The 25,736-nt window shown below is 36.6% G+C and overlaps 3 protein-coding genes across 3 annotated transcripts; 1 reads left to right on the top strand and 2 right to left on the bottom strand.

The window, feature by feature from the left end:
- Positions 1-2,411: 2,411 nt before the first annotated feature.
- LOC114165269 lies at positions 2,412-3,977 on the bottom strand. Its single transcript, XM_028049927.1, has one exon. The coding sequence runs from the start codon at positions 3,975-3,977 to the stop codon at positions 2,412-2,414; it is 1,566 nt and encodes a 521-aa protein (XP_027905728.1).
- Positions 3,978-4,744: 767 nt separating this feature from the next.
- On the bottom strand, positions 4,745-5,599 carry LOC114165268. The gene has a single exon (XM_028049926.1). The coding sequence runs from the start codon at positions 5,597-5,599 to the stop codon at positions 4,745-4,747; it is 855 nt and encodes a 284-aa protein (XP_027905727.1).
- A 7,028-nt stretch (positions 5,600-12,627) lies between these two features.
- On the top strand, positions 12,628-14,494 carry LOC114166333. Its single transcript, XM_028051045.1, has 2 exons — positions 12,628-13,119; positions 13,801-14,494. Exons 1-2 carry the CDS (start codon positions 12,805-12,807, stop codon positions 14,209-14,211), a joined length of 726 nt encoding a protein of 241 aa, XP_027906846.1. The 5' UTR covers positions 12,628-12,804; the 3' UTR covers positions 14,212-14,494.
- Positions 14,495-25,736: the final 11,242 nt, after the last annotated feature.

Genomic DNA, 25,736 nt, shown 5'->3' with positions numbered 1-25,736 from the left:
CTTTACAATGGGAGTGCTAAGGGTGCTAAATGTACCACCCAATCAGCTGCATCCTAACAGTTGGGCGTCCTTTCAGGCGTTCCGACTGATCTGTCGAGTGTTTCATTTGAGACCCTCCCCGCAAGTTTTCTTGCAGTACTATTGTACACGTCCAGGGGAGCTGGTTAATTGGTTTTCTTTAGTGGGTCAAAGCCACCAATGTCTACTTGCGTCTTATACGCAATCTTTTAAAAGGTTTAAGACTGGTTTATTTAAGGTAGTCATCCAGTTCGCTGGGGCTGGATATCTTTATTTTGAAAATGGCGAGCCCAAATTCTCGTTCTACTGGACCAAACATCCCACCCCATATCGAGTTTGGCCGAGAACATCCCTTACCTAGGAGGACCTGTATGTGCTGTCTTATTTGGACCAATTGCCCAAGAAACTCTCCTCCAAGAAAATTATTGGTGTGTTTAGTTCCTCTCATCCACGCGATGATCTTTTCGGTATGTATGTTCTTCTGACTACCCATAGATATGCCTCTGGTATGTTTGGACTAACGCTTATTTCTTTTTGCAGATATCATGGCTGTTGCTGGTCTCTTTGGTAAAGAAGTGTTTCTGGAACTGAGGGGGTGAGAGTACTTGCCGTGCTCCCGCGGAAATGTCTTCCCAAAAGAGCGACCTGATGCCTTCTGCTGTGGAGAAGAAGAAAAGCAAGCGTAGGGATCGTACCGCAAGGCCGATTACTCCCCGGTCATCTTCCCCCAAGAAGTCTCGAGGCACTTCCTCTGCTGATAGTGTGGCCGACTCTTTGGCTGCAATGTTTGATGCACAACTCAAAATTAACCAAGGCATAGAGGTTTCCCTATCGTCGGAGGAAGCTGAGATTGTGCCAGCCATGCGTCCTGAGACTGTGCTGTATGCACTAAATGAATTTCATGCCAGAGCAATGGTGATGGGTCGCCATCTAAATACAATGCTAAGCCAACTGCCAGAAACAAGCAAACTGACTGCTGAGATAGAGAGTCTGCAGAGGGAATTGGCTGAGGCCAATAATAGGAAGCAAGAGGTTTCGCTTCAGTTGGGAAGTGTGAAAAATGAGCTATCACAACTGCTAGCGGAGCGTAATGTCTTGAAAGCGCGTTGTAGGGATTTTGAGAAAAAGGATGAGGATTCTTAGGTGGCCTTGGAGCGTCTAAAGGAGGAGCTGGCAACCGAGAAGAGGGAGAGCGTTGAGAAAGCTGGCCAAATTTACCAGTTGGAGGGGTACGTGATGTCCCAACATGAGGAGGGTTTCCACAAGGCCCTGCGCCAGGCTTCTCATTATTTTAACTTTGACGTGGGAGATGAGCGCTTTAATATTGATGAGGATGTGTACGAAGGCTCCGTCATGGCTGTGGAGGACATCCCTGTTGCTAGGCAATAGAAACCTGCTGCTTCTCCTGAGGATTGACCTGTTGCTTTGTATTTTCTGGTTTTATAAATTGTTTGTCGAGCTTTGGTTTATTACCTTTTGGACATGTATTAACACACATTGTATGTTTTGATTCCATGCTTTGAACTTTCTTCTTTAGATTTTTGTGTTTGCATCTGCTTGTGCCTCTTTGCATGTTGCTAGCCATTTTTATTTGCAGGTGAAGGTGGGCACAAGGTGTACCCGGCCACTTCTGGCCATGATGTGGTAGGCCACCTCTGGCCGGGATGTACTCGACCGCTCCTGGCCAGGATGTACTCAGCCACTTCTGGCCAGGATGGTGTTTTCCTTTATGTCGTCTAATCCTTAAGTTTTTGTATGGTTATGTATTACCTTAAGTTTTTGCTTGTATGGGAGGATCATCTAGGACGATGAAGCTTCCTTTCCCATTGGTATAGATATGGGAGGATCATCTAGTTCGATGAAGCTTCCTTTCCCATGAGAGAGTGCGAAATATTAACTGATTGTTGTGCTTGATCGGAATATATGCGTGTTTTGACAATAGACAAGGTAATCATAGGATAATAATGAAATGATCATGCTTTATTTATGGCTATGATGCCTCGTTAAATCCTTCTTGACCAAAAACCCTCTTTAGGTTAAAAAGATCAATGTAGGAAAGAGTACATCATTTATTGCGCAATCAAATCACAAAAGAGTCTGAAAAATAAACGTTTGACAAACTAACTGTAATAAAACTTGAGATGTGAGGCGTTCTAGGTGGCCGGGACAGGGGCACCAGATAGGTGCTCCAACCTGTATGCGCCGTTTCCCACAACTTTGTTGATTCGGAATGGTCCTTCCTAGTTGGGCAAGAACTTCCCTTTATGCTTCCGGGCAGCACTTGCCATACGCCATACTAGATCTCCCTGGTGAAAAGACCGGGGTTTGACTTTAGTATTATAGCGGCGCTGGGCCCTTAGTTTGGTTGCCTCTTCCCGAATGCGCACCTGATCTCAGAGCTCTTGAACCAGGTCTAGGCTTGTTAGCATACTTTCTTTATTAAAACGTGTGTTGAACAAATGCCTTCGTAAAGAGGGCTCCCCAATCTCGACCGGGATCATTGCGTCTACTCCATAGGCTAAGAAGTAGGGTGTCTCCTGTGTTGTTGACTGCGGGGTGCAACGATATGTCCATAGGACCTCTAATAACTCGTCAGCCCACCTTCCTTTGGTATCTCCCAGCCTCTTCTTAAGCTCTCGCAGTATGACCTTGTTTGCTGCTTCGGCTTGCCCATTTGTTTGTAGGTGCTCGACCGAGCTGGTAATATGTTGGATATGGAGTCCCTTATAGAACTCGGCTAGCCCCTTGTCGATGAACTGTCTACCATTATTTGTTATGACGATGCTTGGTATGCCGAACCTGCACACTATATTCTTCCACACAAACTTTTGTACCTGCTGGGCCGTGATCAGGGCCAGTGGCTCCGCCTCAATCCAATTGGTGAAGAAGTCTATAGCCACCAACAGGAACTTTACCTGACCTTTCCCTGGGTTGAAGGGCCCTAGGATATCCATGCCCCACTTGGCAAAAGGCCAAAGGGAGGTAATACCATGCAACTCTTCTGACTTGAGATGTATCATGTTATCGTGTTGTTGGCATTGGGCGCATTTCCTTACGTACTTCTCGCAGTCTTCTTTTACAGTCGGCCAATAGTATCCTGCTCGTAACACCTGAGCTGCCATGGTTCGAGATCCTGAATGTAAGCCACAAATCCCCGTGTGCAACTCCTCCATAATATACTGGGTTTGGCGGTTTGTGATGCATTTTAACAGAGGGTTGGAGAAGCCTCGTTTGTACAATTCTTCACCAACCAAAGTGAATCGAGAAGCTTTTCTACGCATGATAGGGTCATCAATTCCGCCTGTGTCACCATGTTGAATGAACTGTATAATAGGAGCCATCCACTCTTCATCCTCTTGTGCGACTGTCTCAGTAGTATTGCATTCTGTCAAGGTTACAGTAGGACGGTCGAGTGTGGCATGGATCACTATATGATGTTGCCCCTTTATTTTGGCAGTCACCAACTTCGAGAGCAAGTCGGCTATGGAATTCTGGTATCTATCAACATGCTTTACGTTTGTTGTTATGAATATGTTCAACATGCCCTGCACAACGTGAAAATATCGTAATAGGAGGGAGTCCTTTACCTGGAAAGTGTCATCCAAGTGTCCTACTATCAGCTGAGAATCAATTCGGCATGTCACCGTATCTGCTTCCATGTCTGCTGCGAGGGTCAACCCCGCTATTAATGCCTCATATTCTGCCTGATTGTTAGAGGGTTTAAAGCCAAAGCGCGAGGCTTGCTCGAGTACCAAATCATTCGGCCCTTGCAAAACAATTCCAGCACCCCCGCCTTTCGTGTTGGAGGAGCCATCCACCGACAGGATCCAGCCTTCCTCGCGTACGTCAAGATCTCCTGTTAATTCGTTGACAAAATCTACCAGGCATTGTCCCTTAATCGACCCTCGGGCTTCACATCGAAGATGATACTCAGATAGTTCTACGGACCACCCAACCATTCGGTCAGCGAGGTCGGGTCGCCTCAATACTTTGTGTATTGGGTAGTCAAATTTGACTATTACCTAGTTCCCTTGAAAGTATGGTCGCAATCGTCTGGTTGTTATCACGAGTGCTAGAATTACCTTTTCCACTGTCTGGTACCGCAATTCTGCATCATGTAGGGCTTTGCTGATAAAGTATATGGGTCGCTGGTCCCCCGCCTGATCTTGTACAATGGTCGTGCTAACAACATTGGTAGAGATGGCTAGATATACTAACAGGGGTTTTCCCTTGCTAGGCTTCTGTAGTACTGGGGGAGAAGACAAATACTCCTTCAATGTTTGAAAAGATTGCTCGCAAGCCTCATCCCATACGAATTTTTGTGCTTTCTTCATGAGCCTAAGCATCGGCTGGATTCTTTCTCCTAATTTAGGCATAAAACGTGATAACGCAGTTAGCCTCCCCACCAATCTTTGTATCTCCTTGATGTTGGCTGGACTTCTCATGTTAACAACTGCTTGACACTTGTCGGGGTTGGCCTCTATTCCCCTGTGGGTTAACATGAAACCCAGGAATTTCCCGCCTGCAACCCCGAAAACACACTTTTATGGATTCAGTCTCATGTCATACTTCCGTACGGCTGCCAAGACCTCGTCCAAATCTTTGACGTGTTGTTCGAGTGAATCTGACATGACTACCATGTCGTCGACGTAGACATCCATACACTTTCCGATGAGATGATGAAACACCTTGTCCATCAGCCGCTGGTATGTGGCTCCAGCATTTTTTAGGCCAAAAGGCATGACTTCATAGTAGAAGTTAGCTTCCTCCGTGATGAACACTGTTTTTCTTTATCAGGAGGATACATTGGGATCTGATTGTACCCAGAGTATGCATCCAAAAAACTAAGCACCTTGTGTCCAGCTGCACCGTCTACCAATCTGTCGATACTTGGGAGAGGGTACATGTCTTTAGGGCACGCCTTGTTAAGGTCGGTGTAGTCTGTACACATCCGCCATTTGCCATTCGCCTTTTTTACCAACACTACGTTGGCTAGCCAGGTCGTGTAGGTGGCCTCCTTGATGAAGCCTACCGAAATTAGCTTCTGTACTTCCGCTTTGGCTGCCTCCCTTTTTTCTCCCCCCATCTTTCTTCTCTTCTGAGCAACAGGCCGAGCTTCCCGAAAAATAGACAGTTTGTGACTGGCTACTCTCGGGTCAATGCCTGGCATGTTGGTCGCGCTCCAGACGAACAAATCAACGTTCCTTTGTAATAATTCCCACATCTCAGGGGTCTTTACAAGTGTCTTGCTGACATGGGTGTACCAATGCTCATCAAAATGGAATTCTTCCGTACTTTCAATTGGTTCCACCCTCTCCTCGCTGCTGACCCGAGGATCCAAGTCTATTTCCGCTTCCTCCAAGACCTTCTCAAACTGTCTTTCTCTCAAACTGTCCACATAGCATCTGCGAGCAGTCAGCTGATCTACGTGCACAGTGATTATGTCCCCTGAAGCTGACGGAAACTTCATGGCCAAGTGATATGTGGAGACTACTGCACCAAGCGTATTCAACGAGGGTCTCCCTAGCAAAATATTATAAGAGGTGTGAGCATCAACAATAAGGTATCGAATTTTTACCATTCGCGTTACGCTTCATGTCCCGAATTTGGTGAACAAGTCAACGTAGCCTTTCGTATTCACTCGCTCTCCTGAAAAGCCCACGATCAGCTCTGAGTACTGTTGGATTTTCCCTTCTGGAATTCTCAGCTTTCTGAAAGTGCCCCAGTATAGGATGTCCACTGAACTACCCGAGTCCACCAGGGTTTTCCTTATTGCGAAGTCCTCGATCTCTACTGATATCACCATTGGGTCGTCATGTTGGGGGTCGATCGCTTGGGAATCATCGTCTCAGAACGTGATGGGTGGCATGTGCCACCTGGGACATACTGTTACGACATTGATGCTCTGAATTGCTCGTACGTACTTCTTTCTTGTGGACGTAGTGGCTCCACCTTCTGCAAAGCCTCCTAAAATATAATTGATTACTCCTCTCAGCGGTCTTTCTCTCGTATCCTGCTTATCATCTTTTTTGGGTTCGGCCCTTCTTCGGGTGCCTTCTCCTTCCCTTTCTCGGTATCCTGATGTCCTTCGTGGTTGTTCCCCGTAGCGTTTTTCTCGTTCTCCCCTAAAAGAGAATCCCCCGCCTTCCCGTTTTACAAATCTTCTTAGGTGTCCTGCTTGTATCAATTCCTCGATTTTGTCTTTCAAGGTAAAACAATCTTCCGTTGTGTGCCCATAATTTCGATGATACCAACAATGCTTGGTGGTATTGGCGTTCGGGGGAGTCGGAACCCTTCGAGGGGCTATTATTAGATCGGTGTTCAATGCTTCCTCTAGAATTCTGGCTCTGTTGGACACAAGGGGCGTGTACCTGCTGTATTTCAGGTGCCTAGAGTCTTTGAACCTGTGGCCGGATCGGGGTGCTAACATTCGCTCTCTATCATGGTGCCTCTTCTCCTAGGCGTCTGATCGAGTTGTATTGCGAAATTCTTTCAGTTCCTCCATCTGCATGAATTTGGTGGCCCTGGTCCAAAGCTCATCCAGATTGTTCACGGGCTTCTTGCATAGACTGTCAACAAAAGGGCCAGGCTTTAGTGCTGTTATGAGGTGGTGCATGGCAACCTCAGGATTCAAATTAGAGATAATCAAGGATATCTTCCCAAATCGTTCCATAAATTCCCATAGAGACTCTCCTTTTTCCTGTCGTATATTCACCAATGCCAAAGAAGTAAGATGGTGTGGCTTACTGATGGCGAACTGTATGCCAAAACGGGTGGCTAACGTATCGAAACAATCGATAGAGTTGGGTGGTAATCGTGTGAACCAATTGAGTGCAGGTCCTTTTAGGGATGTTGGGAAAACACGACAGAGGATTGCGTCATCCGAAGTATACAATCCTGCCTAGGTGGTGAAGACGTCTACGTGCTCCTACGGATCAGTAGTGCCATCGTACTGGCTCATAGTCAACCCCTTCCAACGCGCGGGAAGTTCCACTTCCATGATCCCGTCCACGAAGGGGTGGCGTCTGGCTGCTCTGGGCCTCGCTTCTGTTTGGTTGGTGGTGGTCTGTACTCGGGACTCATCTCGCCCGGTACCGTCCCCTCCCTCTTCATTGCTACGTGATTCCTCCCTTTATGGGGGATTCTGCTCAATTTGCGCTCGCATCCGCTGGTTCTCCTCTCTTAGGGCGTTTAATTCTTCCTCGTTCTTGCGTCTCAATTCCTCCAACTAGCGGTTCATCTCTCGTTGCATCTCCGCTACTACTGTATTTTGATCGACTACTACTCTTGTCGACACCATCCTGCTTGAGAATTGTCTGGCCCCACAGTTGGCGCCAATTGTACCTGATCGATACTATTTCAGTACGGAACCAGACGATCTCAAGAACCCTCTGTGTCGAACCTCCTCCTGTTCCTCCTTGGACTCCTCCTGGATCTCCCTACCGTTTGCACTACGGGGGTGGGGGTACCTGCAGGCACTCTGACGATCAAGTCAGAAACTGATTGATATGAGGTGTAATTGGTTAGTGAGAAAAGCGTACCTTTACCTGTTCACTAGGCCTTAATTTATACTAATTTCTTAATGGACCAGTTACTACTATTTGTGGGTCGTTTGTATTCGAGGATCGATTCTTTCCCTTTCCGACTGAGGTTACACGCATCGGTTCTTTCCTTATTGGTTGAGATTGTTCTTCTGTGTCTTTGTTAAAGATCAGCTCTTTCCATTCTAAGATTTGTCTGTCTGTACTTTTGTCAAAGATCAACTCCTTCCTTTTTGCAGTTTGGCCGTCTGTACTTCTCAAATATCAACTCCTTCCTTTTTGGGGTTTGCCCGTCTGTACTTCGCCAAATATCAACTCCTTCCTTTTTGGCTGAGATTGCGCGCTGCTCCTCTGTACCTCTGCATCATAATAACATGTTCCATCTGCCACTCCCTTGGGCAGGGATGTACTCGGCCAAGAAGGCCGGGAAGTACCCGGCCATCACACTTATTGGGCTGTCAGCGTCGCGTTAGATCCAAGCCCTCGCAGTTGGGCCAGAGTGTGAGGGTGCTCGTACCTGGGCCGGGATGATCCCGACCATTTTCCCCTTATTGGGTCGGGATGTACCCGGCTATACACTAACACAAGGTATTTAAAAAATGAATGGAATTTAATTACAAGCAATTCAAAAACAGATCATTTCAATTTCTAAGCATTGTTGAAATGCTCTATCCAAACACAAGGTAAATCAATTTCTTTTCGTAAACTTATCATTCAACTAGAGCTTGGTATGCGAGAGATCCAAATGTGATTCACTGGAGCATCGAGATGAAAAAGTGAAGGATGAAAAGCTGGGAATTCGAAATGTGAGCTAGAAAAAGTGAGGGATGAAACGTTGGGGGAAATGAAGTTATAGGATGAGGTAATTTAAGAGAGCAATTCATTTATTTGTAGAATTTGAATTTCTTTTAAATAAGATGACTTGTTTGGATGAGGAAATTATAAGGAAATTGAAATTGAGAAATTTTAAGTATTTTAAATCACTAAAATAGTAGAATTTGAAATTCACTCAAAAAGGAAGGAAATTGAAATTCTGCAATTTGTTGAATTCCTCATTGTTCAAGATTCGAGGTATCAATTTCACTAAGACAACCCAAATGACCTAGATAGGTCAGGCTAGCCCGATGGCATAGACGGGCCGAGTCGGCCCGATAATCTAGACAAAACGGGCAAGCTCGACAACAAAGACGGGCTGAGCGAGACAACAATAAAGGCAGGTCGGGCAAACTCGACTACCAAAACGGGCTCTACGACACATACAGGCCAGTTGGGCCAGATGACCCAAATAAACCTGACAACCCAAACGGGTCAGGCGTGCCCAATGACCCAAACGGGCTGGGGGGCGACGACCTAGGTAATTCTGGATGGGTCAACGACCTTAATGGGCTCGACCGGCATGATGACCCAAATGGTTCTGACCGACCCAACGATCCAAACAGGGTCGACCGACCATGATCGAAATTTGGAAAAATTTGGTCGAGTCAGCACGACTGAAATTTGGTTGAATTTGACTGAGTTGGCTCCGACCTAAATTTGGCCAAATTGGACTAAGTTTATGCCCGCCAAAATTTGGCTGAATTTTGTCGAGTCAGCTCGATCGAAATTTAATCGAATTTAAATATTTTAAGTTGACAATTATATTTGTTAAATTTAATTTAAAAAATTATATATTAAAATAAATATTATTAAAATGAAATTTTATCTCATATGAGAAATTCAATTATTTTATCTAAACAAGAAATTGAAATATAAGGTATTCTAATTACTCTATCTAAACAAATTATTTAGAAAATTAAAGGAATTCAATTGCAAGAATTTCAAATGCAATGCATTTCAATTTCTTAGAATTGTTGAAATGCTTCATCCAAACACAAGGTAAGGGAATATTGGGAAAGTAACGTAAACTATCACATTTTACGTGTAAAATGTGGCGGTTCTCTTTCAAAAAATATAACTCTTATAGTCAAACTATTATGAAATTCAACAGGTTGATTTTCAAATCAATCGGTCGATTTCACTTAATTTAAGTGAAAATAGTTAATTACAAAATAAATCAACTAGTTGAATATGTGTCAATTAAAACTATTGCAGCTAACCTTTTAATATGTTAAAAATCCATTCAACAGATTAAAAGACACCATTAAATCTGTTGAAAAATATTTCAACATATTAAAAGACACAACAAAGACCCTATACATATAATTAAGGCAAAATGGTCTACAACATGAATTATAATCTTCAAGCTTGTTTTCCCTATGATTAATCCAGATAGAGAGCACGCACACAAGGCTTGATCAATACGTGAAACATCAAATCTTCATCAATGTAAGCATGGTTCCAACTTGTTCCAAGGTAATGGCTTCATGTACCTTCATCAAAGCTTCATCAAATCTTCAAGTATCAAAACATTCAGGCTATTTATGTCAACAAATTTTACTTCATTAACAGTTGGTCTGACGATAGGTCAGCCATAGTTTCATGATTGGGGAGAAATTTGTGGTTAACATAGATAAACTAGAATGTGGCTATAGGAAATGGACCATATTAGCAATTCCATGTTGTTAAGCACTCACTACAATCAAATTTTTAAATCTGAATGGTGAAGAATTCCTCCCACACTGGTTTCTGAAGTCAACCTATAAAGAGACATATTCGTTAATAATATACCCTGTCAACAATCCTCATCTATGGGAAATGACTTCTACTAGTGACGTTATCCTCCTACTAAAAGGGTCTTGCCTGGAAGACCAAAAAGGAAATGAAGACTAGAGTCATAGGAGTTGAAGAAGGACGACACACAACTAAGGCAAATTGGAACACGTAAAAGATGTGGGATATGCATGCAACTAGGACAAAAAATAATAGTTGCCCATAAGCTCCTCAAATAGAACAACAACCAACTTCACAAACTACACAGCAAGGCACCACAACAGCTGAACATCCTAAAGGAATTCATCCAACCCAACCATCTGAACCACTTCAATCAAGTCAGCATACACAGCTAACTCAGGCAACTAAGATCACTGCAAGTCCGCCAATTTAGCCAAGTTAGGCAAGTGAGACTAAAGTAGGTCAACAAATTTTTCCACCTAAACCACATTAACCAAGTCTGCCAACACAAGCAACTCAGATTTATGCATCCCACCAAAGTCAGCCAACTACAAGAGCCATCTATAGAGAGAAATTTCCATATAGGAAGGTCCCAATTTGGAAGCCATGAAGACTTTATTTCACTTCATTTTGTAATTGTCTATGTATTTGGAAGTTGAATTAATATTTTGTTTTGTTTGGAAGCCATATAATTTGGAAGAACAATGTTATGTATTGAAATGCTTAGCAATTGATTTTGCTTAGCACGTTATGTGTTTTGAACAACAATGTTATCTACTTTGCTTAGCACCTTAAGTGTTTTGAAGAACAATATTATGTATTCAGAGGCATTTGGGATTAATTTCATGTGTATTTGCAACATAATTTAACATATATGATTTAGCCCATATTTTACTTCATGTCCTTATTATGCACCTTATTTTGCTTAGCATATATGCTTCTATGTAAATTACTCAAACTCTTCATTCATTCAATAAATTTACTTAACAAGAACATACAAGACTTGTCATTCATTTAATAAAAATCCATTACAAAAATAAACACCCAATACATAGCTTCCAAATGACTACACGAACCATGTTTACAACATTTCATGGAATTTTGAACAACTTACAAACCAATATTACATTAATCAAACCTAGAAAACATATAATCCTTATTAAAAATTTAACCCATTTTTCAAAGATCATAAGGGACTTTTTCAGATTGTAGATCTTTCTCCATTGTCTCTAATGGTAGCATCCCTTTCATCCCCATTATCTTCATTAAACCACTTGAAATAATTGCACCCTTTAAATTCTTCATTGCCACCACTTTGTTGTTTATAGAAACCAACAAAAAGAAGAATGTTGTTAATAGAACACTGTTTACGAAAAGGAAAAAATTATAGGTTCAATTAAAATTAAAACCATAAATCATACCTTGTAGTTAGGGTAACCCCAAAATTGTTTTCCACCATTCTTAACTATTTTAGTCACTCTCAACACTACAACCTTCCTACAACAGCAAATTGGTGTTCCACCGACGCTCCTATATGAACCACCATGGGAGAAGACGTTGTGCTTTTGTGTACCCCATGCAGAACATGCACAACCTTAATTGTGAGACATTCCGCAATTGATCAACCACCACCTCTTCAGGGTTGAATAAGAAACTTCGAAGGAGAAGAAGACATAGAACCAAACCACTTTTTAGGACAAAAGGTCAATCTTCACACCATAAAATGAGATCTTGTACACGTAACTGTACAATTTTTTTTTACACATATTCGTTATCAATTGACACGTATCCATTTTCCATTGTCACATAACCACAATCTTAACGTCGCCTCTGAGAATCTAACGAGATAGGCTTGATTTCACATTACCTCATTTAGGGACCAAATTGATATTTTTTTAAAAAGTGAATATCAATTTGGCACACTACTCTCAAAGTGTTCGAGTAATTAAACCTATAAATATTGTGGTTAATATAATACGTTAAGTAATTTTTCTTTTTTTTTTTTGTTTAAGTTGAATAACAAAGACATTCCCCTAAATTATAATGGAAAAAGATAATTTTTTTTATCATTGTAAGTGATAATATTAGAAACCATAAAAAAAACATATGACCTCGATATTCAACATGTATTCAATTAAAATACTAAACCTCACTCAATATCTTATATTAATTACAGTATTATTTTCATATTAGCCATAATTTATATTTTTTAACCGATATATAAACAAAATTACAAAATAAAATAAAATAATAGTTAAAAAAAATTATAGAGCAAATACTCGATTAACCTACACTTTTGAACAAAGAACTAAAATTAAAATATCTAAAAGTATTTACAAATATATTAAATACATTTTGGTGAGATTTTATGAAAATGAATTTAAGAAAGAAATTTAAAATAATTAAAACCAAAGAATAAATAAAATAAAAGTCACCCTATGAAACAAAAACACTCATCCCTTATCCAAACCTTCACCGAACAACGAAAAACAAAACCGAAAAAAAAGTACACACAAGAAGCATACGCCTATTCCCAGCTACTAACACAATCCTTATCTGTTTAGTATTCCCTCAAAAGATAACGCAAACATCTCCATTTGAAAACAAATAAACTCACTCAAATAGGCATGAGAAAATGATTGCCCTCAAGCCCATTGTTCACGCTTCCTTGCACGCGTTCCACAACGCGCCGCCCCACACCGTGAGAGGTTCCGTTTGGTGCGTTTGCAAGTCGCAGGAGTCCGATTCCGAGGGTTCCTCGGCGGAAGGAGATGCTAAGAGCCAAGAGCTTCTGGCACGAATCGCCATGCTTCAGACGGAGAAGGTTCGCCTCACCGATTTTCTGGAGGAGAGGTCTGCGTATTTGTCGCAGTTTGGGGAAGAGGCCAAAGCTGAGTTTGACAAGATCGGAGAAGATGCTCTCAAAGAGTTGGATGAAGCTGGTGCCAGAGTATGTGTTCTTCAACTTCTTAACCTTTAATTCAATGTTCTTCTTCTTACTCATCGTTAGATTCAATTTTCAGATTAAATTTAAGTTTCATGAAGTTTCAGTTTTGAAATGAATGTTCTAAAATAATATTGTTTATTTAGTTTTTATAGTTATATAATGTTACTTTTTTTTTAGTTTCTTTACTTGAATATAATTTATTTTCAGTGTTTTTTTATATATTATTTTAGTTAATTTTAGTCTTCGTATCATAAATCTTTAATATTTTTAGTTATGATCATCTTAATGTTAAAAATAATATATAAAAATAAGATGAACAGGTTATATAATGACGAAATTAACTTTTTAAATGAATAGTTTTATTAATATTATTTTAAAGTAATTACGAAATCTAATATTTTTTAATAATTGTATATAAAATATTGATGGGATAAAATCAATTAAAAAATTTAAGACTTTTAAATATCTAATAAATAAATAAAATTTGATAAAATCTTAATTAAAAATATACAAATTTAATTAAATCAGTGAGGAATAAGTAGTTTTTACAATGAAATCCTTACAAAGGAAAATATCAATTAATAATGTAATCACAAAATTAAAACCTTAAACAGAACAACAGACCTCAAAAATACTGCATAATTCAATCTGAATGACCCTTTTACATTGATTTGTGATGAACAGATAACAGCAAACATAGAGAGCGAAATGCTAGCATTCGAGGAATCTACTGAACTTAACAAACTAGAGATTGAGGAGAGTGAAAAGAAAATAGAGGAGTTCGAGGACCAAATGCAGAAGGACCGAAACGAAGGACTATTCTTTAAGAACCTTGGACAGAAGGAACTTGCTGATAAAGAAAAACCCAAGGAAGAGGTGGAAAAGATCAAAGATGTGAAAATAGAAAACAGTGAAAACCAAACCTTGAAAAATGTTTATCTCTTCTTTATTGGCCTGCTGACTTTTGGAATAGTTGATTCTGTTGCCTCATCTTCAGGTGCTGATTGGAAAAGAGTTTCAGTTCTTGGAGGTATTCTTGTGCTATTGTTTTCTTTATTCATCAATGAACAAAACAAGGACCAAAAGAAAGACTGAGAAGAAAACTCAAAGTTCATTTTCATTTTGAGAAAAATAAGTTTCTGGGGGATGACATTGTGAATTGGTAATGCATGTTTGAACTTGGACTGATGCATCAACCAGCTTTTTGGCTTAAAATTCTGCTGAGATATTGCTGATGTCAAAACAGTAATGTAGAATTACTTTAAAAATCTTGTGTTGATGCTGAAAATATATGTACATAGCTTTTAGGAGCATCTTCATCTGTGGCTGTTACAAATTTATATTTAGAAGCAAACTGTGTTTCTAAGTCTTTCTCTCATATTCTTTCTTTTTATATGTTAACAAAGGGGTTATGTAAAGGGAGAGGATTCACAATTTCCTATTGAGATGGATAAATGAAAAAGAAAATAGAATAATGATATTTTGACTACTAAATCTTGACACCTTTTTCTTATAACATAAGATAACATTTTTTAATTAGTTTTGAAAAATCACTTAAAAAATATCATCTAAGGTTGTAAGAGAAAGTTCTCGAGAAGATGAGGTGAAAAAGGGAAGGTAAATGTTAACTCAAACTTTTCTCCAATGATGTGGTTTATTGTCTGTATAAACAACTTTTGTTATTTCATATTACTTTATTTTACATTATCTTTATATGGTTAAGAAATGTAAGAAATGAAAGGTAAACATGAATCGAAGAGGAATCGATAAGTCTTGTTATAAAATATGAGCAGTAACAGATAGCATTTATAACCTTTTACACGTAATGAAGTAAAACAGAAAGGCCACATTTCATGGCTCGTATACACAGGAAATAAAAACTAATTGATTATCAATCCCTCCCTTAAGCTAATGCATATGATTTGACATTGAGCTTAAACTTCAATTGCGTTAATTACTCCAAGCATCCTACAAAATTTCATAAATTGCTCCAATTTGAGAGACTTTATCATTATGTCAACAATTTGTTCTTCAGAGCTACAAAACCTCAGCTTCACAGTTCCATCATTTACCAAGTCCTTGAGAAATGAAATCTTACTCCAAAATGCTTGCATCGTCCATGGAAAACTGAATTTTTTGGACAACTGAATTGTAGAGTTGTTGTCACAATGAATCTTCGTACTTCCTCTTTCCGCAACTCCAAGTTGTTTCAATATTCTCCTAAGCCAAACACAATGACAAGCACAAAGTGCAGTAGCAATATATTCAACTTTTGTGGTTGAGAGACTCACAACAAGTTGTTTTTTCGAAATCCATGAAATTGCTCTAGATACCATAATAAAAACAAAACCTGAAGTGCTCTTCTGATCATCCAAATCTCCAGCATAGTTGCTATATGTATAAGATACAAGACCTGCATTTTTGCTATCTTTTTAGTATAGTATACCGAAATAAGTGGTGCCTTTATATACTTAAAATCCTTTTTGCTACAAGCCAATGAGATGACTTTGGATTTGCCATGAACCTACTAATTAGGCTTACTCCATACATCAAATTTGGTCGAGTGGTTGTGAGACACATAAGACTTCCAACTGCTTGTTTAAACATGGTGGAATCTACTTCATCTCATGTCTCATCTTTTGATAATCGTGTTCCAGAAATAATGGGATTCTTCACAGAGTTGCTATTTTTCATGCCAAATTTTTCAAGGACTTCTCGAGCATATTTTCTTTGGCAGATAAAAATTCCAACTTCATTTTGTATAACCTCAATTCCCAGAAAATATTTCATCCTTCCCAAGTTAGGCATATCAAATTCTCTCATCATTGAGCTTTTGAATTTATCACACATACTCCTATTGTCTCCAGTAAAGATGAGATCATCTACATAAAGACTAATAATAAGTATGTTACCTCCTTCTTTCTTCGTAAATAGTGTGTGATTGCTGGAACATTTTTCAAACCATTCACACGTAAAATATGCTTCTATCTTGTTATACCAAGCCCTTAGTGCTTGTTTAAGGCCATATAATACCTTTTTCAATTTGTACACCTTGTCTTCGTCTCCCCTTATGATAAATCCCTCTAGTTGTTCAATGAAAACTTCTACTTCAAATTCTCCATGAAGGAACACACTTTTTACATCAATTTGGAATATTTCCTCCATGTTGAGCTACAAGTGCAAGAATTAGACCTACCGTATCAAGTTTAGCTATTGGTGCAAAAACTTTTGTGTAGTCTACTTCAAATCGTTGTGCATATCCTTTTGCCACCAATCTTGCTTTGTGCTTTTCTACTTTTCCATGTTCGTTGAACTTAGTTTTAAAAACCCACACGACTCCAATTGGTTTGACACCTTTTGGTAGATCTGTCAGCTCCCATGTGTTGTTCTTCTCTATAGCTTTCATCTCAACTTTCATTTCCTCTTGCCTTTTATACTTTTTCGTGCTTCTTCGAAAGAGAATGGATCACTTTTAGTTATGAACATCATGATATTTTCTTCTTTTGTAGCTAAATAAGCCAAATCAGCCCATGTCACATAATTTGTCATCCATATTGGTTCTCTTCTAACTCTTGTGGCCCTCCCTTAAACTGAACTTTCTTTATCCTAACAATTGGTATCAGAGTCAAGGTCACGACTTTGATTCTCAGTGGGTAATTATTAAGGGGGAGATTGTTGCGGGTTGCACAATTGTCCCGTGGCGGAGGCCAAGTGTGCCAAGTCACAATCCAAGTGTGGGATTCCTAGTAGAACAATTGTTGAGGGAAAAATTATTGCAGGTGACATCAATTGTCTCGTGGTAGAGAGGCCAAGTGGGTTGGGTCACAATCGAATGAATCGTGGCGCTTGGACTTGTATTACACTCTTAAATAAAAAGAGTTGCGTCCTGACTAATGACTATAGTTTTTGGCTTAGTGGTAAGCACTCGAACCTAACAAGAAAAACCTTTTATTCTTTCTTTTTTTTTAGAGTATAGGAAAATGTTAGACAAAGCTTCCTGGTTTTGTTAGTAGTTACATAGTGTTTGACAATTTTTTCCAAAAGTATTTTTAGAAGAAAACAATACAGAAAAAATAAAATATGCCTTTTACCTTTGAGAAAAAGTAAACTACTAGAAGTGGAATTTTCCAAATAATTATTAGATAGAAATGAAATGAATGAGACTAAGATCACAAACACTTCAGAAGAAGAATTATTGATTTATGTGTTATTTTAATAAACAAATTTAGAACAACATGATAATATAAATTATTTATTATAAATCTAAAATATAATTTATATATTAAAAAGAATAATCTATCATAATCAGTTCTATCTTATAATAAAAAAGAACCAAATTAGTTAAGAAAGGTTTAAATAAATAATAATTGTAAAAGCATATCTAGATAAGTTTTTTTTGGGATTTTTAAAAGGTTGTTTCTTCTTCTTCTTCTTTTTTCTTCAACCCCATAAATTATAATATTCTAGTTTATTTAACACCTCATTTAAATAATAGTCTTAATTAAATGAAATGTCACACAATAATATATGAAGCAAAGTCATGGAGTATAAACACTACTCCTTACAGTTATCCAGAAGAAAACAGGAAAGAAACTAAGCAACACCACGATTTAGTAACAAAATAGAGTAAGGGGTCTAAAGTATTCCAAATAAAGTTCTAGGATAAGGCAATACATGAGCCACAACCCTAAAAGAAGACATAAATGAGCGGAATCCAACCCAGATGGCTATGCAGCGGAATCACCATTTCCCCGTTGACCACGAGGAGTTCTCGCATCTGCTCACATCAATAAATTGATAATCATCACAAAAAGAGAAAACCACACACACAAAACATACAACAAGCAAAAGGGTAAGCTAGAGTAGAAAATGATTTGTTATACAGTTACATACACTTTCATAGTCCAAAATACATATATCAACCAATCATGTTATGACTTTCAAACAATACACTAAGACTCAAGACACGACTAATCCAGATACATATAATTAGTCGGATTCAGCGGATGCTTGCACTTGTGGTGGCCCTTGCTGCTCTACTGAGCTGCTCTACCAAGCTAATTGTTACAATATTTCATCCCCACACACAAGGTCAACCCTAAAGTGTTCCAGGCCTCATGCTACTCTCACCATTGGAGCCAGTACGCTCTACGTGAGACTAATTGACTCTTTAGAGTGTAAGGATGCAATCCTTACCTTGAATCCTTACTAAATTATATAAATGAGGCACCACCACGAACTCCCACTAACATGGGTCATGGAATTACGTTGTGACCAACTAAGGAACCACCATGAGATCTCACCTAGAGATTCATGGAATTACGTCCTGACCAATGAGGCACCACCACGAAACTATCATGGAATTACGTCCTAACCATACCAACATCGTGTTCCATCAATCAATATAGAATCATTTCTCACGCCAATTCCATGCCACTTGTATAACCAAACATTCCATGCATTTCGCATACCAAGATCATGTTAAACTTATCCATCACAGGTCATAAATCATTTTACTCATATATATCCACCCAATTCAAGCTTCACAAGATTAATCAATCCAAACATATGGCAAAACATCCAAGAACGGAGAAACAAACAGAACAAGCACACCTCTCACCCAGCTTCTCGTTCAGGTAGGAAGGTCTCGCTCAAGCGAGCTTCTTTCGCCTAGACGAGAGCTCGAAAAAAAAAAGAACAGTGGCTTCTTGCGATTTCTCGCTTAGGCAAGCCCCCCTCGCCTGAACGAGACTGCACCTCACTCAAAACAGAGACTCGTTGCTTAAGCGACAGCTCGAGCAGGAAACCTGAGTGAGCCTCTGTTAGTCTCGCCTAGGCGAGACGTGCTCGCTTAGGCGAGACGTGCTCGCTTGGGCGAGAAAACTAGTGCTCACCACTGTTCTCTCGTGTAATAGTCCAACAAACACAATCCAAACAACTCAATAAGGCATTTCATAAGCTCATAGAAGCATAACAACCATACAATCGTGAAATAACAGTAAAGCAAGCAGAAAAATGAAATGAACAAGTGAACCTGAACTTCCCTTACCTTGCAAAAGATAGCAGAAAAACCCCTGACACTTAAGCTACAAGCACCACAACTTTGAGAACGGATTTGGGAGCTGGAAAATAGCAGAAACAGATTCCAAATGGGTTACCATGGTGAACCCTAGTTATAATCACAAAAAATCAAACCAAAGGAGAAGAGTATGAACTGAAAATAACTTACGTGAGTGGAAGAATGGGTTGAATTCACTTGACACGTGGACAATTTTTTTGAAATTAAAAAAATTTAAAAAAATATTAAAAAATATTAAAAAAAAATTTAAAAATCAGGAGCTGACACGTGACATGTAATGTTCAAAAACGTTAACTATTTAAACACGGTTAGTGAAAAGGACCAAATTGACCACAATTTGACGAAAATGAGGATCTAATTGAACACAAAACGACAATAGGAACCAAATTGAATAAAAATAACAAAAATTGGGACCAAATGTATATTTAAGCTTATTTTTAAATGAGTGTTATGAAAATATCTTCTAAAATATTTAATTCAAAAGTTTTTTTGTTTTTAAATATATCAAACAACTTCTTCCACCATGATTCATCTTCAAATTTTCTTTCTCCTTTAATCTTTCATCACCCACCACACGATTACCAATCATCTTTTTCACGCTCTTCACGTTATATGGCTGGGTGGTTAGGGGTGAGGAACAAAAAGAATGGTTTGTAGTGGAGGACTCATCCATGCTTCTATTATGTTCCTTCTTCTTTCTGGCGTCAACTTTGGCATGGTAGAGGGAACTTGAATCACAAAGATAAGCGATGGAGGGAGGGGCATATTAGTCTACGGTGCTGAGGAAAAAAAGATGAAAAAAAATTAAGGTTTTTAATATATTTTTATTGAAGGGTAAAATAAGAATATAATAATTTATGCAGGTGCGAAAAGAAAAGAGTATATAGGAAGAAGCGGCCTTTTCAAAATCTGTTCGAGTTTTAATCCGAAAGCTATAGAAGAATCCGAAACAAAAATATGTAAAAAAGAAAGCAGCTACAATATTTTAAAAAAATACAGATTTTTTCCTCTTGCACCCCGTTTTTTCTCCTTGGACCCCATAAAATATGCAATTGTCAAACTATCTCTCATTATAAAGTATAATAAAAATCCTACACTTCCTTTTTTTTTCTTTGTTGTGTGTTTCAAAATGTATTTTCAAATCTATAAATATTTTTTGAAATACTCATCTGAATTATAAAAATATTTTCTAAGGTAAATGTTCGAGAATATATTTTTAAATTCATAAATACCTTTTAAAATATCTATTTCAAAATATTTCCACACCATTAGAATTCTAGTTGAGTTAGAAAGTGATTCTAACTTTAGGTTGTCTTCGGGGAAAACAGTTGGAATTAATTAATAAATTAATTCAATTATGTGATTCATGTCACATATAATAATGAGCCCAAATATGATTTAAAAAAATATAAGGACTTATTGGTTATTATGAGAAGTAATTATAGAAATAAAATAAAAATTGAAAGTAAATTTGGTGGATGTTGGTTAATAAAAGGGATTAGGATTATGTCTTTGCCTATAAAGTTTTCTCACTATTAACCATCAAGAAAGAGTGAGAGGAGAAAAAAAGGCAAGGAGATAGATTGAAAAAATGTGGTTGAAGAACAATGAGATCAAAAAATGTATATATATTCGTGTGGGATCTCTCATGGATCAAAGTAGTGTCTCCCTATTATGATTTATCTTAATGTTTGAGAATTGAATTAAGAATGTAAGAAAACTACAATAACTAACATGTGGTATCATAACATGCATTGTTAGATTTATGATTCTCCCACTATGATGTTTGTTCCCAAATTATTTTTCTTCCAAATTAAGATGAACCCTAATCATGAATTTGGGGATTCTTTTATGAAATTAGTATGAATCCTAATTATGTAATTTAGGGTTTCTTTTATGAAATTATTGTGAACCCTAATTATGAAATTTAAGGATATTATGTCTTCAAGTATAATTGACTTTAAATTGAAACCATACTTATGTTTAATGCATTTAAACCAAAATCATTGACGAATCATTGACAAATCATTGACTTCCATCTCTTGGACATATTCTTCAACACTCCTATTTCCTTGGTAAATATTTGTAATTTGTTGTAAATCTCATTTTTATAATAAGGAGACACAAATCTTTCCTTCGTAGCTACTTTTAATTGTTTCCATGTACAAATTGGCAACCCCCTATTTCTAGTGATGTCTATGGTAATTTGATTTCACTAATTCAAAGCATAGGCTTCAAACTCCAAGGATGCCATGAGAACCTCACCATCATCTTCATAATCATGAGAGTTGAGGATTTGGTCAAGCTTCATTTCCCATGCCAGGTAGTCTTTTAAGTCATTAGCTCCATTAAGTTTAGGGATTATAATCTTCCTCCCCATGTATCTCCCTTAAGTGTGTGGTTCCAAAATTCCTCTAGTCTTTGGCCTCGCCTTGGGTTAGAACCATGTTCATTTTCATCATTATCCCTCCTAGGTGTGTGGTTCCCAAACTCCTCTCGACTTTGGCCCCTCTATGGTATAAAAGCATGCTTTTCTTCATCATTATGAGAAGAATGGTTTGAATCATCATGTCTCCTTTTTCTATCCACTCCATCCAATCTTACACTCACATCTTCATTAGAGTTTTGGAGCCTTTCAAATTGTAATTGAGTGTGTTGTGCATTTGAGTCATTTGTAAGTTGAGCTTCTTAAGTGCAACCATAATTGTGGCAATCTTAGGTGATCAAGGATCATTATTTTAGGAAGAAGCCATGTGCTGTAAGAAAATGTTAGTAATAATAAAATATACTTTTTTAGGACCTCACCACTCTTCTAAGTGTTTCACTCCAATTCCACTTATGTATCACACTTATAGATTTTTTCTTAAATGTACTATCTTTCCTTTTACCACTCAAATTCCTTTTAACACTTGACAAAGAACTCCAATAGCTTAAGCAAAGAGTAATCAATCAATGTAAAAAGCGTTGCGAGATCTAAATATTAACTTAAGAGGTCAAAGAAAATACAAAACTCTAGACAAAACTTCAAGGAATTTTAAAAGACACAAAACAATAAAATTAGAAAATAATAAGAGTACAAAAAAGAGTTAAATGAGACAACACGAAGACTCTAAAAAAAGAATGATTGCAATTAAATAGATCAATAAACCACAAATGAAAAAAATGCAACAAAAGTTTATGTTGAACTCTTTCTTTATTTTTTTTCCTCTTGGATCCTTACCTTTTCTTTATCTTTTCTTTGAATATATATTTGTTTCATTTTTGACTTGGATCCACTATTCTTTCTTTTCTTTTCAACTTTGCAGTTCAACACACAAACAAAGAAAACTAAATAGATTGCCCTTCAAACACCTAAACTCATGCAAAATCAAAGTAATAAGTTAATTGGTACTACAATTAACAGATAGACAAAAAAACAAATAATTTTCACGAATTAAATGTAGAAATGCACAATTTAAACGAAGAACACGAAAAAAATTAAAAACTCAACGGAATTGGATAAAACCTTAATTGTTTTACTACTTACAAAATTCTAAGAAAAATGAAGAACATAATTTCAAAACAAGCACAGAACACATACATTCAAAAAAATTTAGGTTTTTTTTGTTCTATTTCATGTGACAAAAAAATAAGATAAAAGAGGATATTGAAACTAGAACCTTGCTCTAGATACTAGATGATATGATCCTATCCATGAAAGAGTATAATCGCTTCTCAATTTTTTTAATCCTTAAGAGGCACAAAGAAAAATAAATAAGAGAAAAACGTGTAATAAAACAGGGATGCCACAATCTAACACATTGATAAATCAATGAAGATTTGCAACAAAGATTGTCATCTTTTAATCTAACAAATTGATAAGTCAATGAAGGTTCGCCTCAAAGATTGTCATCTTTGGTAAGAGCTGGAATTGGAGACGCTACAATCTAACATATTGATAAGTCAAAGAAGATTTGCCACAAATAATTCAATCTTTCATAAGAACCGAGATAATTCTCTCTCAATGAAAGACCATTCTTCATATAATGACCATCAAAGGTGTCTACAAATGTATTTGGTACCCCTATATATAGGAACAAATGTTTAAACAACCTAAGAAACCCTAAAAGAAAGACCAAAGATATTTGGTCCAAAATAACTTGAAAATTAAAAAAAGAAACGAATTGTTCGCCCAACGAACTTAAAAAATCAAAATAGATTACAAATGTTTTAAATGCTTAAAATTTTAATCTATAAAGGTGCTCCAAGCCATGATCTTCATATGCTTTGAATTTTTAGTTGCTTGTAGCATCATAAGCCTTGAATAGATTTTTCTTATAATCTCTTGCTCCTTGCCCTTATAATAGGTCTTTTGAATTGTAAAGGTTCATCTTCAATTTCATCTTGTATGAAATTCGGGAATAGTCCTCTATTTAAGGGGTGTCTTCCGTTGAACAACACTTTTTATTTATCACTTTGTTTTTATTTTCGATGTTGTGGTGTTTTCTCCAGTGGGGATGTGTGGTTGTTGTTGGAATTTTAATATGTTCTAGATAGCGTAATCTGAAATTAACCACTAGATCCAGAAAGATGCTTTGTATTGATTACTCTGGAATTAACCTTTCTTCCCTTCCTAATCCGTCTTATAAGGACTATTATAGGACATAGAAATAGGAAAGCAACCTTTGATGGTAATTTCCCTCTAGAGAATTCATTTGTTACTCATATTATGATAGTTTTTTGCATGTTTAATACAATAATATGGTATTTGTCAAGTTTCCACTCCTTTATTGGATCAACTTACAATAATTATTTTCTTATATCTTACAGTTCAACATCTACCCTCTCTTGAATATAGTCTGGTATAGTTCAGTTCAATCCCAAGAACTAGTTCACGAGAAAAGAGTTTTAAAGCCTTTATAAGATCTATTAATCATATATATACTACCACTCTCTTCATGACTAAAAACTATATGTACATATTTATTTTCTCTTCTAAATCACAATTTAAAAAGAAATTTTAACGTCAAGTTTTATTCTATTTAAGAGAGTTTATTTTCTTATTAATAACTTATTTAAGAAATAAAGTACCAATTGACCTTGTTGCTTCATTATAAGTTTTAGGATATCCTTAAACAAACGAAAAATAAATAAATAAATAAATAAATAAATAAATAAAAGATAGAATCAAAACATTTACTTTTTTTTCTTTCATTTTGAACATTTTTATTAGTATTTTCACCAAAAAGAAAAAACAAAACTAGAGGCATTACAAATAACATTATTATCCGAAGACAAAATAGGACTATGGGTATAATAAATAATTTTAGTCAATTTATCTTTTAAGAAAATATTTTTAAAGAAAACAATATGATTTCATAATAATATTGTTGGAAATTTCGATCACTTCAGAATTAATAACCAATAATCTATAATTAGTGTTATGCAAAGAGTATTCAATAAAAACACAACCAGTTATTTTTGGGTTCAAGGTTGGAATTAGACATCGGTTGAAGATGTTGTTGAAAGCAATATTTGGCCACATGATTAGTTTGTCAACAAACAAATGAAATATCTCATTCGCCATATTTTGTTATAACCAAAGTTCTTCTTTGTTTTAGAAAAAAAAATCTTTTTACAAACTTATTTATATTAGAACTATACTTGTTTAAGGATTTTGTATTAGAGTTACAAGAGTTCTTAAGCTTAATAGAGTTCTTAACAAGATAGGACTTGAAATTAGATTGAAAATTTTGAATAAACTTTTAAGAAAAGTGACTTTTTTTCTCAATTTGAAGACACAAGCAAATCATCAAAAGAAAATATTTCAAGTTTATTTTAAACTCTAAGTAAAATATGATATATAATAATCTTTGACTATTACAATAAAAGGAATAATGAGTAATTTATCTTTAAAAATGTTAGCAAAAAGGCATAGACATAAATACATGAAACTGATTAAGTCAAACAATTCTTATGATAAACCACAACAATACAAAATAAATATTATTAAAGAAGAAAAAATTAGAAAGAGCTTAGGTTGATACATGCATAATTGTGTCATTAGAGAGAAAACACACTCACTATAAAATAAAGTAAAATATTATATATTCATTCTTGAAAATACAACAACTCATTTAATTGATCGAGAATATGATGAATAATTTTCGAATATTATAAATATCAATATTTTTAAAAGATAATAAAGAGAAAGAAACTAAAAGCTTTTATAAAAATTATCGTGTTTGTTGTATGTTTTCTTCCTTTAAATATAATATAATTAGTAATAAATTTAATTAAAACATAATATTTTTTTTTTAAATTACACTAAAATTTCAATACCATCACCGTTAAAAAGTTATATTAAAATCTTATATATAAATACGATATTTTATCATTTGAGTCTTACACTTTATTATTTTGTTGAAAGTTCACTTATTACAATTTACAAAAGATAAATATATCATTAATTTTCAATTTTCACATTTAGTGTAACTTGTACGTCGATGAGTAATTTCTGTTTTAAAGAATAACCTCTATATTGATGAATAACGTCTCTCTT

Source organism: Vigna unguiculata, chromosome 10 (assembly GCF_004118075.2).
Source record: "Vigna unguiculata cultivar IT97K-499-35 chromosome 10, ASM411807v1, whole genome shotgun sequence".
In the NCBI taxonomy this organism is placed as follows: domain Eukaryota; kingdom Viridiplantae; phylum Streptophyta; class Magnoliopsida; order Fabales; family Fabaceae; genus Vigna; species Vigna unguiculata.
The sequence above is the reverse complement of the archived record's forward strand: the minus strand, read 5'-3'. Positions and strand labels throughout refer to the sequence as shown.

Excerpts from the sequence above, each read along its gene's own strand:
- LOC114165269 (XM_028049927.1), bottom strand. The coding sequence starts at position 3,977 with ATGGTTGGGTGGTCCGTAGAACTATCTGAGTATCATCTTCGATGTGAA.
- LOC114165268 (XM_028049926.1), bottom strand. The coding sequence starts at position 5,599 with ATGGTAAAAATTCGATACCTTATTGTTGATGCTCACACCTCTTATAAT.
- LOC114166333 (XM_028051045.1), top strand. The coding sequence starts at position 12,805 with ATGATTGCCCTCAAGCCCATTGTTCACGCTTCCTTGCACGCGTTCCAC. Across the intron at positions 13,120-13,800 it reads TGGATGAAGCTGGTGCCAGA|ATAACAGCAAACATAGAGAG; the intron begins GTATGTGTTCTT and ends TGTGATGAACAG.